Here is a 15477-nt window from a genome sequence, read left to right on the forward strand (position 1 = left end):
CGAGCAGTCTGTCCTTTAGTACTCAGCCAGCTCACTGAGTAGTGAATCTACTGAGCCAGTGATGGACATTGGAATCCCCCACCCAGAATACATTCTGTGTCCTTGACTCAAAGTGATGTTCAGCATTAAGGAATATTGATTCACCAGCGGGATGGGGCGGTAGGTGATAATCAGCAGGAGGTTTCCTTGCCCATGTTTTACCCGATGTCACGAGACCTCTTGGGGTCGAGTCAATGTTGAGAACTCTCAGGGTCACTCCCTTCCAACTGTATCCCACTGTCCACACAGATCCCACCGTCCACACAAATTGCTCAACTTGGAGGAAAAAAGCAACATGATGGAATTTCCTCTCAAAGTCCAATTCCTCACAGGCAGCTCTCAAAATCCAGATGGATCGCCAGCAATTGGCAGTGTGGTTCCTGACCAAGTTAACCTGACCTCAGATATGGAAAACCTTTGAAGCCGTCACAAATCCTATCCCAGGGTCCAGACTGTCCACAATCCAATCGGAATTTTATACAGCAACAGGAAGCACAACCTCTTAACAAAGGAAAACTGGGAAGACTGTGTGAGGTGGGCAAGGAGATCTCTTGGGAAGGTTCAAAGAAAGTGAATCTACCAATAGTAAAATGGACTCTTGTTGACAAGAGCACTGGGACTCTCGAGCAAGCTGAACTTTCAAACCTCATTGTCACATTGGGTTAGTTTTGTTCAGGGTTAAGCTTATAGTATTGCCAATGTGATATGTTTCATTGTAAAATGGGAAAAAGAGAAACCATTATCTGAACAGTGAATAATAAAGACATTGTTACAGTGTTTATAATGTTCAAATATGTTGTAGCATGAAAGTATTCTGAAAACATGCTTACTTCAGAAGTTTTATTCCTTGGGGATGGGAGGGCATGTGATGACCCAGGTACTTTGGGAAAATACCTTTAATAATTTAATAGTACGATTAATAATTATTATTAGTATTGTTTTATTATTATTTTGGGAAAATACTTTTTTGTGCAAACACGTGTTTCCGATGTGAATCTAGGCTTTAATCGACTTACTTCAGAGCCAGCCTGTTACCTGTCGATGAACTCGTAGTGAACTCGGCTGACTCTGGACACGGGTATTTATACAGCGGCACTAGGGGGAGGAGTCGTGGGCGGAGCCAAGGGTGGAGCTCAGTACCAGTTCCTGAGTGCTCCCAGCGCTGCTCCCCCTAGTGGTAGGGTAGCGTACTGTGCTTACAAAGACAGTGTGAATTACATATATACATCTATATTACATTCACCACACCCTTTAACACCCAAAGTGAACTGGAGATTCTTCTGAAGGAGAGGAATTGATTTCCTGGTTCTGAGGTCTTCAGTTCCAAGAAATGACCATGTGACCTGAGGTTGCTCTGGGAACGTAAAGCTGAAGAAGCCAAGACTGAATAGCCAGATAATCGTATATTCAGTTACACTACCGTCCCACTGAAGCAGGTTCGGTTGCTGGGGGTAAAGGACAGACACAGTAAATAAGGGAACCTGCAGTTCAAAACAGAGCGTGGAGCTTCCAACAGGTCTGGGTGTTGAAGCAGTGCACTGAGAATACAGCAGGGACTGTGTTACATCGTGTGTTACACAGTTGGAAAGGACAGCTAGCTGAAGGCTAGGAGAGCAGGGGTTGTGGATCGGAAAACACCACTTGCTTCTATTTCAGTTATGTGAAATCCAACCACACAGTTTAAAGAGGTACAAAAATTGAGTCTCTGGGGACAAAATTTGAAAGAGAGCATTTACAGACGTGCACTTTGTTGGTGTTCACAATATTCACAGACCTTGGCTAGAATTCGGCTGTTGGTGGAAGTGACTCGAAGGCCAAGTCCATTGGGTGGGAAGTGAGGGATCCGACATTGCAGAGGGAGATTGGGAAGACTGTGAGATTGTCCATGGTGCAACATTTCTATAGGAAGTAATGTGAGGGCTCAGAACAATGTGGGATGTATCTTTGTTGTACTGACTATTAAAGTGAAATTTCTCTTGTTCTGTGAAATATCCAGTCCCTGTTAATTCAGGTTTGCGTCGATTTTAGTTGGTTTGTCACAGTGAAAGTTTGAAAATGTGAAATTTTGTCCATTGGTTTTCTTTCCATTGGAGATTCCTTTCATTTAATAAGTTATCAATCTCTACAGAGATGGTAACAATAGACAGAGAGGCATTAGGGCAGTGGAGGAGGCCATTCTACCCATCGGGTCCATGCTAACCCTGTGTAAATCATCCATTCAGTCCCTTTCGCTCCTTCAATCCCCGTACCCCTGTGAATTTATTGCCTTCAAGTTCCCATCCAATTTCCTTTTGCTATCTGGGAAAGGTGGGAGGAACCAAAGGAAATCCAGTTTAATCTGGCACATCCGCTGTTTATTATTAAGACCTGGAAGATAATAAGGTGTTTAGTTAATAAACAAGTCGAACCTGGATCAGGTCAATAAAATGGGGACATTCAATGGGTTTGATCTGTATCTGAGATGCTGAATCTTTATATAAACACATTAAAATCTTTGAGAAAGACAGACCGACAAACATTAGAACTGGTCCCAGTCCCCATTAAAACACATTTACGGGAAGTTTAGTAAGGGGATCTCCTCTGCCACTCATTCAGCTCCTGGCTCATCTACACCTCGACTCCGTGCTCCTGTCCTTGCTGCTCTTTGCACAGGGTTGGGTTGATGAGGGACGGAAGCTGGCGAGGTGAGACTGGGGGAGGGGAACCACAGCCAAATGAACACACAGGTGAACCGTGCAGGAGGCAGGTCCTCCCCGAAAACTGACCCCCCTGCCCCCCTGCACCCCCGAAGGAGGAGAGTATCCTGAAATGTAACAAGAATTCTGTCAGTTAGTGGCTATCTAGGCAATATGTTGTGATGAGGTTTTAGAAATAGACCCTGGGCAGACTCGTTCACTGGAGCTCCACAGTGAATCTATCCAACAGCCACAGCAACCTCTAACGTTGGAAAATGGATGCTGCCGTCAAAGGATGCTTGAAAAGTCGATGCAGACCTTCTTCCCAACAATAATCTTTATTAATGATACATGTAGGCTCACATTAACACTGCAGAGAATTTACTGTGAAAATCCCCTTGTTGCCACACACCGGTGCCTGTTCAGGTACACTGAGGGAGAATTCAGAATGTCCAATTTACCTGACAACACATCTTTCAGGACTTGTAAGAGGAAACTGGAGCACCCGGAGGAAACCCACGCAGACACAGGGAGAATGTGCAGACTCCTCACAGACAGTGACCCAAGCCGGGAATCAATCCTCAGTCTCTGGCAATGTGAAGCAAAAGTGCTAACCACTGTGTTACTGTGCTGCTTGGAGATGCGACACACTGCTGCCACTGGGTAACAATGGTGGAGATGGTGAATGGGGTGCTGATCATGTGCCTACTTTGTCTTGTACAAAACAAACTCTCCGATTTGAATAAGACTGATAATTAAGCATTTCAAAGAATTGATTACAACCTAATAAATTTAAATAATCCAGTCCATTTGAAAAGAAAGAGCTGCTCTTCATAGCTATATATGTACAAATGACATGCAATCTTTGTAGTTGAATATCTTCACACGGACACCTGGCTGACAAGAGGCATTGATTGGACAATAGCTGGAAACAATGAGCTGAAATGTTTTTCTGAGAGTGAAACTGTTTCTCTTTAACCCAGAAACGACTGTGTGAGAGTTAAAGGCAATACCAGGCTAAATTACATTGGGCTGGTTTAGCTCACTGGGCTAAATCACTGGCTTTTAAAGCAGACCAAGCAGGCCAGCAGTACGGTTCGATTCCCGTACCAGCCTCCCCGAACAGGTGCCGGAATGTGGCGACTAGGGGCTTTTCACAGTAACTTCATTGAAGCCTACTCGTGACAATAAGCGATTTTCATTTCATACACAGCACAGAAACAGCAAAACCAATCCATGCCAGTGTTTATACTTCACTTGAGCCTCCTCTCATGCTCCCATCTGACTCGATCAGTGTATCCGTTTGTTAATTTCTCCCTCATGTGTTCATCTAGCTTCCCCATAAATATATCAATGTTATTCACCTCCACTAATCCCTGTGGTAGCGAGTTCCACATTCCCACCACTCTCTGGGAAAGATGTTTCTGCTGAATTCCTGATTAGATTATCTCACATTCATAACTTCAAGTTTTTGTCTTATTATTACAAGTGAAAACATTCTTCATGTGTATCAAAACTTTTCATAATTTACAGACCTCCATTAGCCCCGAAGCCTTGTATTTTGATAAGAGCAGTGGTTGGCCTATTCATCATCTGATAGGTTTAACCTCTCACACGAAAAATCTGAAGACAAAAATGCTTTGTTCACACTTGAGCTCAGCACAGGGATAAAGTTACAGCAGATTCACTGAGATTGGGTGGGCTGGTCGGATCTGTGTGAATAATCTGGTTAATCAGACTGTCCATGATCAGGGACTTGGTGTTCTGGGTAGTGGAGGAGCCCAAGTGACAGCCTTCAGTAACAGATTGATTTGCATTTATACAGCACATTTAATGTAATTAAACATCCCAAGGTGTTTTACAGGGACATTGTAAATCCAGGTTTCACAAATGATTTGATAAAATTGTCCAAGCTCATGATCATGTGACAGAAAACACTTCTTCGTTCTGTCTCTGCCTCCGCACACTCCCTCCCTATTGATTGTAACACTAATTCATCCCACTATCCTCCTTCTGCTTTTCTCCCAATTCTCCTCCCCTGAAGTTGCTGACTCTCGGGTTCAGCTTGACACTCAGCTGTTGCCCTCCCCAATATGTCCACCCAGGTGTCTGAAGTTAACAAACTGTTTTCTACGGGAGACGTCAGAATCAAACCCAATCAAACCCAATGACATGTACTTTGTGTCCGGAATGGGGTCACTGCCCCCACTCCCACTTTGATCCCAGTCCCAGGGGTTTGGAGACTGGTTTGGAGATGGTTAATGGCGGCTCAATCTCCCATACTCCCCCTCGCCGGGGAAACCGCTCTATCCACCGGGCGCGGGGCGGCCGCGGAGAGGAAACCATGCGTAGTGGCGGTTCTTCCTGTTGGGGTCAAAAGGGCTTCCATCACCACGTGACATCCGTTGCCCATTGTTTTCAGTCTGTTATTCAAACCCAGAATCTGCAATGGTGCAGCAGCCAGCAAGACAGTAATAAAAAGGGACACATGGATCAGACAAGGATTTAGAAAAGATTCTTTACACATGGACCAATTACCAATGGCTCCGCCTGGGGTAACATCTCCATTTTTTCTTCTCCTGATGGAACACCGTGAGTTCCAGGTTCCTGGTACATTAAGAAAGATGCTTCAAGGAACAGATTAAGCATGGATGTTAAAGATTCTCCAGCTCTCTCTTTGTGGACAGTTCTTACTCAGTATTATTTCTCCCAAGCCTTTCCTTGTCCCATTATCACTTTAATTTCACTCCCACTTTGCCCGTGTCCAGTGTGTTTAATTCTATCCGGATTGTTTTAAAGTCAGTTTCTCTCTGGAGTGTGTGTCAATGTCTTGATGATGTCACAATGGTGTCTCAATCCCCTGGCCACATTAACCATTTCATCTCCTGCTGTGTCTCCAGTAGCTGTGTGTGTTTGGGACCCGGTCTTCAGGGGCTAGGGGCTGTTTAGCTCACAGGGCTAAATCGCTGGCTTTGAAAGCAGACCAAGGTAAGCCAGCACGGTTCGATTCCCATAACAGGCACCGGAATGTGGCGTCTAGGGGCTTTTCACAGTAACTTCATTTGAAGCCTACTCGTGACAATAAGTGATTTTCATTTCATTTCATTTCAGTCCATTGCACTTTGAATTTAGGCTTGTTATTTTTCACATGTAACAAATCACATCTGCACACCCACACCGGGATCCCAAAATCATGTCACATATTCTTAACTCTCAGATGCTTTGATGAAAAGGTCAAAGTGAGTGTCTGTCTTTCTGATCTGCCCTGTTATGGTGCTGACGGAAGGAGGTGGAAGGGAGTATGCCCCGGGTGCGTGGGGTCCTTATTTATGCTGGCTGCCTTTCCGAGACAGCAGAAATTGTAGGCAGAGTCAATGGATGGGAGGCTGGTTTGCGTGATGGACTGGGCTACATTCACGACCTTTTGTAGTTTCTTGCTGTCTTGGGCAGAGCAGGCTCCATCCCAAGCTGTGATACAACCAGAAAGAATGCTTTCATTGGCGCATCTATAGAAGTTGGTGAGGGTCGTAGCTGACATGCCAGATTTCATTTCGTGGCCTGGCTTTCAAATGTGGGTTTCTTTAAAACAAAGTTCATGGGCCAGTGTGTAAATATATCTGGGTGGCACAGTGGTTAGCACTGCTATCTCACGGCACCGAAGACCCGGGTTCAATCCTGGCCCCAGGTCACTGTCTGTGAGGAGTTTGCACATACCCCGTGTCTGCGTGGGTCTCACCCCCACAACCCAAAGATGTGCAGGGTCCCTTTATTGGAAAAAAAATAATTGGGTACTCTAAACTTTTTTTAAAAGCATGTTAATATTTCCAAGAGAAAGTGATCAACTTATTCATCCCATCCACACATTCCATACTTTCACTAGAACGTAGGTGGATACCAGATTGATATATTCCATTCAACCACACCCAAGGTAACCATTCCAATCATTTATTTTCCAGGACAATATTCCCAGTATCTTTCAAACAGAAATTAAACATTCCCGTCCAATCCCAGGTATTAACATATTCTGTTTGTTTGTTCAGGTCAGGCTGGGATTGTTCACCTTGGAGCAAAGGAGGTCGAGGGGAGATTTGAGAGAGGTGGACAAGATTATGACAGGTTTATTTGATTTGATTTATTATTGTCACATGTATTGGTACACAGTGAAAAGTACTGTATATTGCATGCTATACAGATAACGCATACCGTTCATAGGGAAGGAGAGACTGCAGAATATAATGTTACAGTATTAGCTAGGGTGTAGAGAAAAGATCAACTTAATATACGAGGTAGGTCCATTCAAATGTCTGACGGCAGTCGGGAAGAAGCTGTTCGTGAGTCTGTTGGTATGTAACCTCAAACTTTTGTATATTTTTCCTGACGGAAGGAGGTGGAAGGGAGTATGTCCTGGGTGCGTGGGGTCCTTAATTATGCTGGCTGCCTTTCCGAGACAGCAGAAATTGTAGGCAGGGTCAATGGATGGGAGGCTGGTTTGCGTGATGGACTGGGCTACATTCACGACCTTTTGTAGTTTCTTGCTGTCTTGGGCAGAGCAGGCTCCATCCCAAGCTGATACAACCAGAAAGAATGCTTTCATTGGCGCATCTATAGAAGTTGGTGAGGGTCGTAGCTGACATGCCAGATTTCCTTAGTCTTCTGAGAAAGTAGAGTCGTTGGTCGGCTTTCTTAACTATAGTGTCGGCATGGGGGGGACCAGGACAGGTTGTTGGTGATCTGCACACCTAAAAACTTGAAGTTCCCGACCCGTTCTACTTCATTCCCATTGATGTAGACAGGGGCATGTTCTCCACTACGCTTCCTGAATTCGATGACAATCTCCTTCATTTTGTTGACATTGAGGGAGAGATTATTGTCGTCGCACCAGTTCACCAGATTCTCTATCTCATTTCTGTACTCTGTCTCGTCATTGTTTGAGATACGACCCACTACGGTGGTGTCATCAGCAAATTTGAAAATCGAATTGAAGGGGCGATGGGGTGGGGGAATATTTTGATGCGGCGAATGATAATGACCTGGAACTCGCCATCTGTGAGGGGGAGGTGTTGTATGGAAAAGAAGACAATGGAGGATTTCAAATGGAAATTGGATCGGCATTTGAGGGAACTAAATTGCAGGGCTGCAGGGATAGAATGGGGCACTGGGAACATATCAGCCATGACAGAGTCAATGGATGGGAGGCAGGTTTGGGTGATGGACTGGGTTGTGTTCACGACTCTCTGTAGTTTCTTAAAGTCTTGTGCCAAGCAGTTGCCATACCAAGCTGTGCTGCAGCCAGATAGGATGCTTTCTATGGTGCATCTGTAATAATTGGTAAGATTCAATGTAGACATGCTAATGTTTCCTGAGGAAGTATAAGCACTGTTGTGCTTTCTTGGTCGTAGTGTTGACGTTGGCGGATTGGGACTGATTGTTGGTGATTTGCACAGCTAGCAATTTGAAGCTGTCAACCATCTCCCCCTCGGCACCATTGATGCAGACAGGGGTGTGTAAGATATTTTGCTTCCTGAAGTAAATGACCAGCTCCTTAGTTTTGCTGACATTGAGGGAGAGATTGTTGCCATTACACCATGCCACTAGGTTCTTTATCTCCTTCCTGTACTCTGACTCATCGTTGTTTGAGATCTGACCCACTGCAGTCGTGTCATCGGCAAACATGGAGGTGGAGCCACATTTTGCCACACAGTCGTGTGTGTACAGGGAGTATAGGGAGCTAAGTACACAGCCTTGTGGGGCCCTGGTATTGAGGACTATCACAGAGGAGGAGGCATTGTTGTTCATCCTTACTGATTGCTGTCTGTGGGTCAGGAAGTTGATGATCCAGTTGCAGGGGGAGAAGCCAAGTTCTCAGTTTTGGAGTTTTGATATGAGCTTGGCTGGGATTATGGGAGTTGAAGTGTCTCATGGCCAACCTCTCGAGCACATCATAATGATCGATGCCAAGGCCACCGGATGGTAGTCATTGAGGCACGTTGCCTGGTTTTCCTTTGGCACCGGTATGAATGGTGGTCTTCTTGAAGCAGGTGGGAATCTCGGAATGGAGTAGGGAGAGGTTGAGGATGTCCGGAAACACATCCGTCAGTTGGTCCACACAGTATCTGGGTGCACAACCAGGGATCCCGTCAGGACCTGCCGCTTACCGAGGGTTCACTTTCAAGAAGGCCGATCTGACTTTGGAGGCTGTTCCGGTTGGTATGAGTGTGTCCAAGGTTGCTGGGGCAGTTGACAAAGGTTTGTTGGTTTCCTGTTGAAGTGAACATAGAATGCATTGAATTTGTCGGGGAGGGGTGCCCTGTTGCCAAAGATTCTTCTAGGCTTTGCAGCTCATTATGTTGTTGAAGCCTTGCCACAACCGACGAGAGTCCATGTCATTAGTCTGTGACTCTAGCTTAGTCTGGTATTGTTTATTGACGTCCCTGTTGGCTTTGTGGAGGTCGTACCTAGATTTCCTGCATAGGTCAGGGTCGCCTGTCTTGAATGCCTCAGACGTGGCCTTCAGTACGGAGTGAATCTCACGATTAAACCATGGTTTCTGGTTGGGTAACATAGATATTACTTTCTTTGACACACAATCTTCTACACACTTGCTGATTAAGTCTGTGATGGTGCTGGCAAACCCGTTTAGGTTGGCTGCTGAGTTCTTGAATATGGACCAGTCCACTGACTCCAAGCAGTCGCTTAGGAGCTCTTCTGTTGCCTCGGACCAGCGTTGCACAACCTTCTTAACCGGATTCTCCGCTTAAGTTTCTGCTTGTATGCCAGGAGAAGGAGCTCCATCTTGTGGTCTGATTTTCCGAAGTGCGGTTGGGGGATGGATTGAGAGGTGCCTTTGATGTTTGTGTAGCAGTGGTCAAGGGTGTTGGGGCCCGTGTTGGGACAGGAGATGTGGTGGTGGAATTTTGACTGGACACTCGAGGCTGGCCTGGTTAAAGTCCCCGGCCACGATGAACAAGGCCGCCGGGTATTCTGCTTCATTGTTAGGTGTGACCTCGCTCGTGTTTCATCAGTTTGGCTGAGGATCGAAACCTCTTTGTGCAGTGAGAGCAGCTGAACGGTCTCTCCTCAGTGTGAATGCGCTGATGGATCATCAGTACCTGAGAGCTTTTAAACCCATTCCCACAGTCAGAGCATTTAAAGGGTCTCTCATTGGTGTGAGTGACATTGTGACTCAGCAGGCTGGATAACTGAGTGAATCTCTTATCACACACAAAGCAGATGAAAGGCCTCTCCCCGGTGTGAAGTCGCTGGTGCGTCTGCAGATTGGATAACTGAGTGAATCCCTTATCACACACAGAGCAGATGAATGGCCTCTCCCCAGCGTGAGCGCTCTGGTGTCTCTTTAGGGTGGATAACTGAGTGAATCCTTTATCACACACAGTGCAGGTGAACGGCTTCTCCCTGGTGTGAACTGTCTGGTGTCTCTGCAGGTTGGGTAACCGAGTGAATCCCTTCCCACACACAGTGCAGGTGAACGGCCTCTCCCCAGTGTGAACTCGTTCGTGTCTCCGCAGGCTGCCAATGTCAGTGAATCCCTTTTCACACTGAGAGCAGGTGAAAGGCCTCTCTCCAGTGTGACTACGTTGATGACTTTCCAGCTGGCATGGGGCTGTGAATCCCATCCCACAGTCCTCACATTTCCATGGTTTCTCCATGGTCCAGGAGATCCTGCGTCTCACCACGTTGGATGATCAATTGAAGCTTCGTCCACACACAGAACCGTGTACGGTCTCTCTCTGCTGTGAATGGTGTAGTATTTTTTTCAGGCTGTGTCACTGGTTAAAGCTCTTTCCACAGTCAGTGCTCTGTAACAGTCTCACACGGGTGTGTGTGTCTCGGTGCTTTTTCCAGACACACTGATGTTAAAAATCTCTTGAAGCAGACAGAATAGACAAACTTTCTTCTTCTAGATTCAAAGGCCGATGATCCCAAGAATTGAGTGACTCAGTCAGTTCTTGACGTGATATTTAGTTTGAGATATCGGCCTCGAACTCCTCTCGTTCGCACTTCCTGCAAACAGATTTTACAATAGTAATCATAGTTAGTACAGGATAGAAACACAGAACAGAGAACTCTAGTTTCTATCGAACATTCTTTCCTCTCTCTCTTTCCCTGAAATGCTCTAAATCTCAATCCCACACACTCTCCCTCCATTCTCACTCTGCTGTATCTAATATTCACCCTCCCAATTCTCCTGAAGGTGCTAATTCAGGCTGATTGACAGATCCAAGCTCACTGCTTCCTGTCCTGGATACAGAGACCTGAAAACCTTCATGCAAGCTGCCAGAAAGATATATGTTGATATTACTGGATGAAAAATGTGTATAATATACAGACTGTATTTATTTACTTTCCCTCCCAATTTTCTTGAAGGTGCTGATCAACAAGTCTAAACTCACTAAAACCTGAACAAGAGGAGAGAATCTCCATATAAGGACATTTACTGATTAGAGATGGGGAAATCTGAGGAAGAATTTTATTTAGTCATAGAGTGGACATGACAGGGAACTCACTGCCCACAAGGGTTGTGGAAGTCAAGATGATCAATAATTTAAAATAAAATAGGATGGTCACTTGAAGAAAATAAACTTGCAGGGGAACAGGTATATCGAGGGGGAATGGGACTGACTGGATTGCTGTTCAGAGAGTCAGCATTACAAAGAACAAAGAAAATTACAGCATAGGAACAGGCCCTTCGGCCCTCCCAGCCTGCGCCGATCCAGATCCTTTATCTAAACCTGTCTCCTATTTTCCAAGGTCTACTTCCCTCTGTTCACACCCATTCATATACCTGTCTAGATGCTTCTTAAATGATGCTATCGTGCCCGCCTCTACCACCTCCGCTGGTAAAGCGTTCCAGGCACCCACCACCCTCTGCGTAAAAAACTTTCCACGCACATCTCCCTTAAACTTTCCCCCTCTCACCTTGAAATCATGACCCCTTGTAACTGACACCCCCACTCTTGGGAAAAGCTTGTTGCTGTCCACCCTGTCCATACCTCTCATAATTTTGTAGACCTCAATCAGGTCCCCTCTCAACCTCCGTCTTTCCAACGAAAAATCATTGACTTGAGTTCCCAAATTGAATCTGTCAGTGCTGCAATGACTGTATGACTGGAAATATATAATGTAGGTACAGTACTATATTACAGAACTAGAACTAATAATACAGGTATTTTATTACAGAACCATCAATAATATATATAATACATACCATATAACAACACTAAACATATCTCTGTCCGATATTAAATTTTTAAAAATTAATTTACAGGATGTGGACAATACTGGTTAGGCCAGCATTTATTGCCCATCCCCAGTTACCCTTCCGAAGTAGTGGTGAGTTGCCTTCTTGAAACACTGCAGTCCTTGAGGTGTAGATACATCCCCTGTGCTGTTTTTTTATTTGTTTTTTATAAATTTAAAGTACCCAATTAATTGTTTCTAATTAAGGGGCAATTTAATGTGGCAAATCCACCTACCCTGCATATAGAACATAGAACATAGAACAGTACAGCACAGAACAGGCCCTTCAGCCCTCGATGTTGTGCCGAGCCATGATCACCCTACTCAAACCCACGTATCCACCCTATACCCGTAACCCAACAACCCCCCCCCCCCCCCCAACCTTACATTTTAGGACACTATGGGCAATTTAGCATGGGCAATCCACCTAACCCGCACATCTTTGGACTGTGGGAGGAAACCGGAGCACCCGGAGGAAACCCACGCACACACGGGGAGGATGTGCAGACTCCGCACAGACAGTGACCCAGCCGGGAATCGAACCTGGGACCCTGGAGCTGTGAAGCATTTATGCTAACCACCATGCTGCCCTCTTTGGGGTGTGGAGGCGAAACCCATGCAAACTCAGGGAGAATGTGCAAACTACACACGGACAGTGACCCAGAGCCGGGATTGAGCCTGGGACCTCGGTGCCGTGAGGCAGCAGCGCTAACCACTGCCCCACCATGCTGCCCTACATCCCCTGTGCTGTTAGGGAGGGTATTCCAGGATGTTGCCCCAGGGACAGTGAAGGAACAGCAATATATTTCCAAGTCAGGGTGGTGTGTAACTTGGAAGCGAACCTCCAGGTGGTGAGGTTCCCAGGTATCTGCTGCTCTTGTCCTTCTAGATGGCAGTGGTTGTGGGTATGGAAGGTGCTGTCTGAGGAACCTTTATGAGTTACTGCAGTGTATCTGGTAGATGGTATACACAACTGCTACTATTTGTCAGTGGTGGAAGGTTTGAATGTTTGTGGAAGGCGGTGCAATCAATCAGGCTGCTTTGCCCTGGATAGTGTCAAGCTTCTTAAGTGTTGTTGGAGCTGCACTTATCCAGCAAAGTGGAGCGTATTCCATACATTCCTGACTTGTGCTTGTCGATGTCTGGTGGACAAGCTTTGGGGCATCAGGTGGTGTGTTACTCGCTGTAGGATTCCCAGAATTTGACCTGCCCTGGTAGCTACAGTATTAACATGGCTAGTCCAGTTCAGTTTCTGATCAATGGTAACCCCCAGGATGTTGGTTGTGGGGGATTCAGCGATGGCAGTGCCACTGAATGTCAAGGGGTGCTGGTTAGATCCTCTCTTGTAGGAGATGGTCATTGCCTGGCAATAGTGTACCACAAATGTAACTTGCCACTTATTAGGCCAAGCCTGGACATTGTCAAGGTCTTACCGAATTTGGACATGGACTGCTTCATTATCTGAGGAGTCGAGAATGGTGCTGAACATTGTGCAGTCATCCGCAAACATCACCACTTCTCACCTTATGATGGAAGGGAGATCATTGATGAAACAGTTGAAGATGGTTGGGACTAGGATACTGCCCTGAGAAACTCCTGCAGTGATGTCCTGGAGCTGAGATGATTGACCTCCAATCAGCACAACCATCTTCCTTCGTGCCAGGTATGACTCCAACCAGTGGAGAGTTATCCCCCAATTCCCATTGACTCCAGTTTAGCTGGGGCTCCTTAATGCCATACTCGGTCAAATGCTGCCTTGATGTCAAGGGCAGTCACTCTCACCTCACTGCTGGCATTCAGCTCTTTCGTCCAAGTTTGAACTAAGGCTGTAATGAGGTCAGGGGCTGAGTGACCCTGGCGGAACCCAAATGAGGTTCCAGGAACAGGTTATTGCAGAATAAGTGCCACTTAATAGCAACTTTGATGACTGCTTCCATCACTTTGCTGATGATGGACAGTAGACCAACAGAGAAGTAATTGCCTGAGTTGGATTTGCCCTGTTTACTGTCCCCTTAAATGTCAGTCATCTCCTGGGGAAACCAGCCCTTTAATTGTGAACATTAGGAAAGAGACCATCCTTTTAGCCAGACAAATAAATGTGTCAAGCTGAGGGAGCAAAGGCTTTCAATGTCTTTAGAGAGACACCTGAGCCGAGCTTTCCAGAGTCTGCATCCTCTCTGGATCACTTCCTTTCCCTTCAGTAGCTGCGTCACCAATTGAAGGTCAGAATGAGAAAATAAATGGAAAGGGGGAGAAAAGAAAGTGTTTTACTCACAGATGTTGAAGACAGGAGTCTGTGCAGCTCAAGCTCATTCACGGTTGGGGGAGCAACAGCTTTGCTCAGCACAAACCTCCATGTCCAACTTCCGCATTGAGACAATGGGGGAGCTCTGATTGGCGGAGGAGCAGAGTCCTTCCGGTCCTCCAATCTTCCCATTGGGCACCGCGGGATTGAGCTCACCCTGCACATGCGCAGATTCCGCTTTCCCTGAGACATTCGCAGTCCTGGGTTGGGGGGTGGGGCTTCTCGCTCTGGCCGGAGATGTCAGCCGGTTGCCTGGAAACCGTCATGACGGTTGCTGGGGGAGAGGGATCAAAGGGTGGGGGCGGGTCTCCCGTGAACTCGCGCTCAAATGTAGTGACGTCACCGCGGAACGGATTTATTCCTATTGGCTGATTTAGAGGACGAGCTCCTTTGTGATGTCACAATGTGGAGGTTGGACAATGAGTTTCAGACTAAAACTTCCTCCTCTGGGCAACATCTGGGAGCAAATCAATGTCTCCCCCTTTCAGAAGGTCATAAGATATAGGAGCAGAATTAGGCCATTTGACCCATCGAGTGTGCTCTGCCATTCTGTCATGGCTGTACTTATCCTGGATTTAATTCCACCGTACTGCCAGTTCTCCATTGTCCTTCAACCCATTACCAATTAAAAATCTGTCTTCTCGAAATCTGGATTTAGCCCTTTACATAAATTGTGTCATATTCATGGAAGTTTGCTAACTGGAGGGTTATTCTCATTAAATTCAGCCCTCAGCTCCGTCGCTGACTGTCATTGACATGAGCAATAGAGACACAGAAAGGTGCCCGAGGCTCAAATGGGAAGTCAAAACTTGTGATTCGAAACCAACACCTCAACATTTGTCAGTCAAATCCATGTTATTTATACTGGGGCTTTTATTATTAAATTTAGGCACTGGAGGCAAAGGGTGGGGGTTTTAAAGGGTAACTTTCACTTTCCAACTTTGTATTGTTTATAGTGTCAGCCGTGGCTCAGTGGGCAGTTCTCGCACCTATGGATCAGAAGATTATGGGTTCAAGTCCCAGTCCTCCTCGCAGCACTGAGGGAGTGCTGCACTGTCAGAACAGCCTTCTTTCAAATAAGATGTTAAACTGAGGCCCTGTCTGTCCCTATCAAGTGGATGTTAAAGATCCCACAGCCATTATTCTGAAGAAGAGCCGGGGAGTTACCCCAGTGTCCTGGTCTATATTTATCCCTCAGTC

At 46.1% G+C, this 15477-nt stretch overlaps 1 protein-coding gene across 1 annotated transcript; it reads right to left on the bottom strand.

Annotated features, from left to right (window-relative positions):
* Positions 1-8427: 8427 nt before the first annotated feature.
* On the bottom strand, positions 8428-14359 carry LOC119952441 (gastrula zinc finger protein XlCGF7.1-like). Its single transcript, XM_038776197.1, has 2 exons — positions 14248-14359; positions 8428-10736 (listed from the first exon to the last, which is right to left on the bottom strand). The coding sequence occupies exon 2, from the start codon at positions 10379-10381 to the stop codon at positions 9707-9709; it is 675 nt and encodes a 224-aa protein (XP_038632125.1). The 5' UTR covers positions 10382-10736; positions 14248-14359; the 3' UTR covers positions 8428-9706.
* Between the last annotated feature and the right edge of the window lie 1118 nt (positions 14360-15477).

Source organism: Scyliorhinus canicula, chromosome 17 (assembly GCF_902713615.1).
Source record: "Scyliorhinus canicula chromosome 17, sScyCan1.1, whole genome shotgun sequence".
Lineage (NCBI taxonomy): Eukaryota > Metazoa > Chordata > Chondrichthyes > Carcharhiniformes > Scyliorhinidae > Scyliorhinus > Scyliorhinus canicula.

Excerpts from the sequence above, each read along its gene's own strand:
- LOC119952441 (XM_038776197.1), bottom strand. The coding sequence starts at position 10,381 with ATGGAGAAACCATGGAAATGTGAGGACTGTGGGATGGGATTCACAGCC.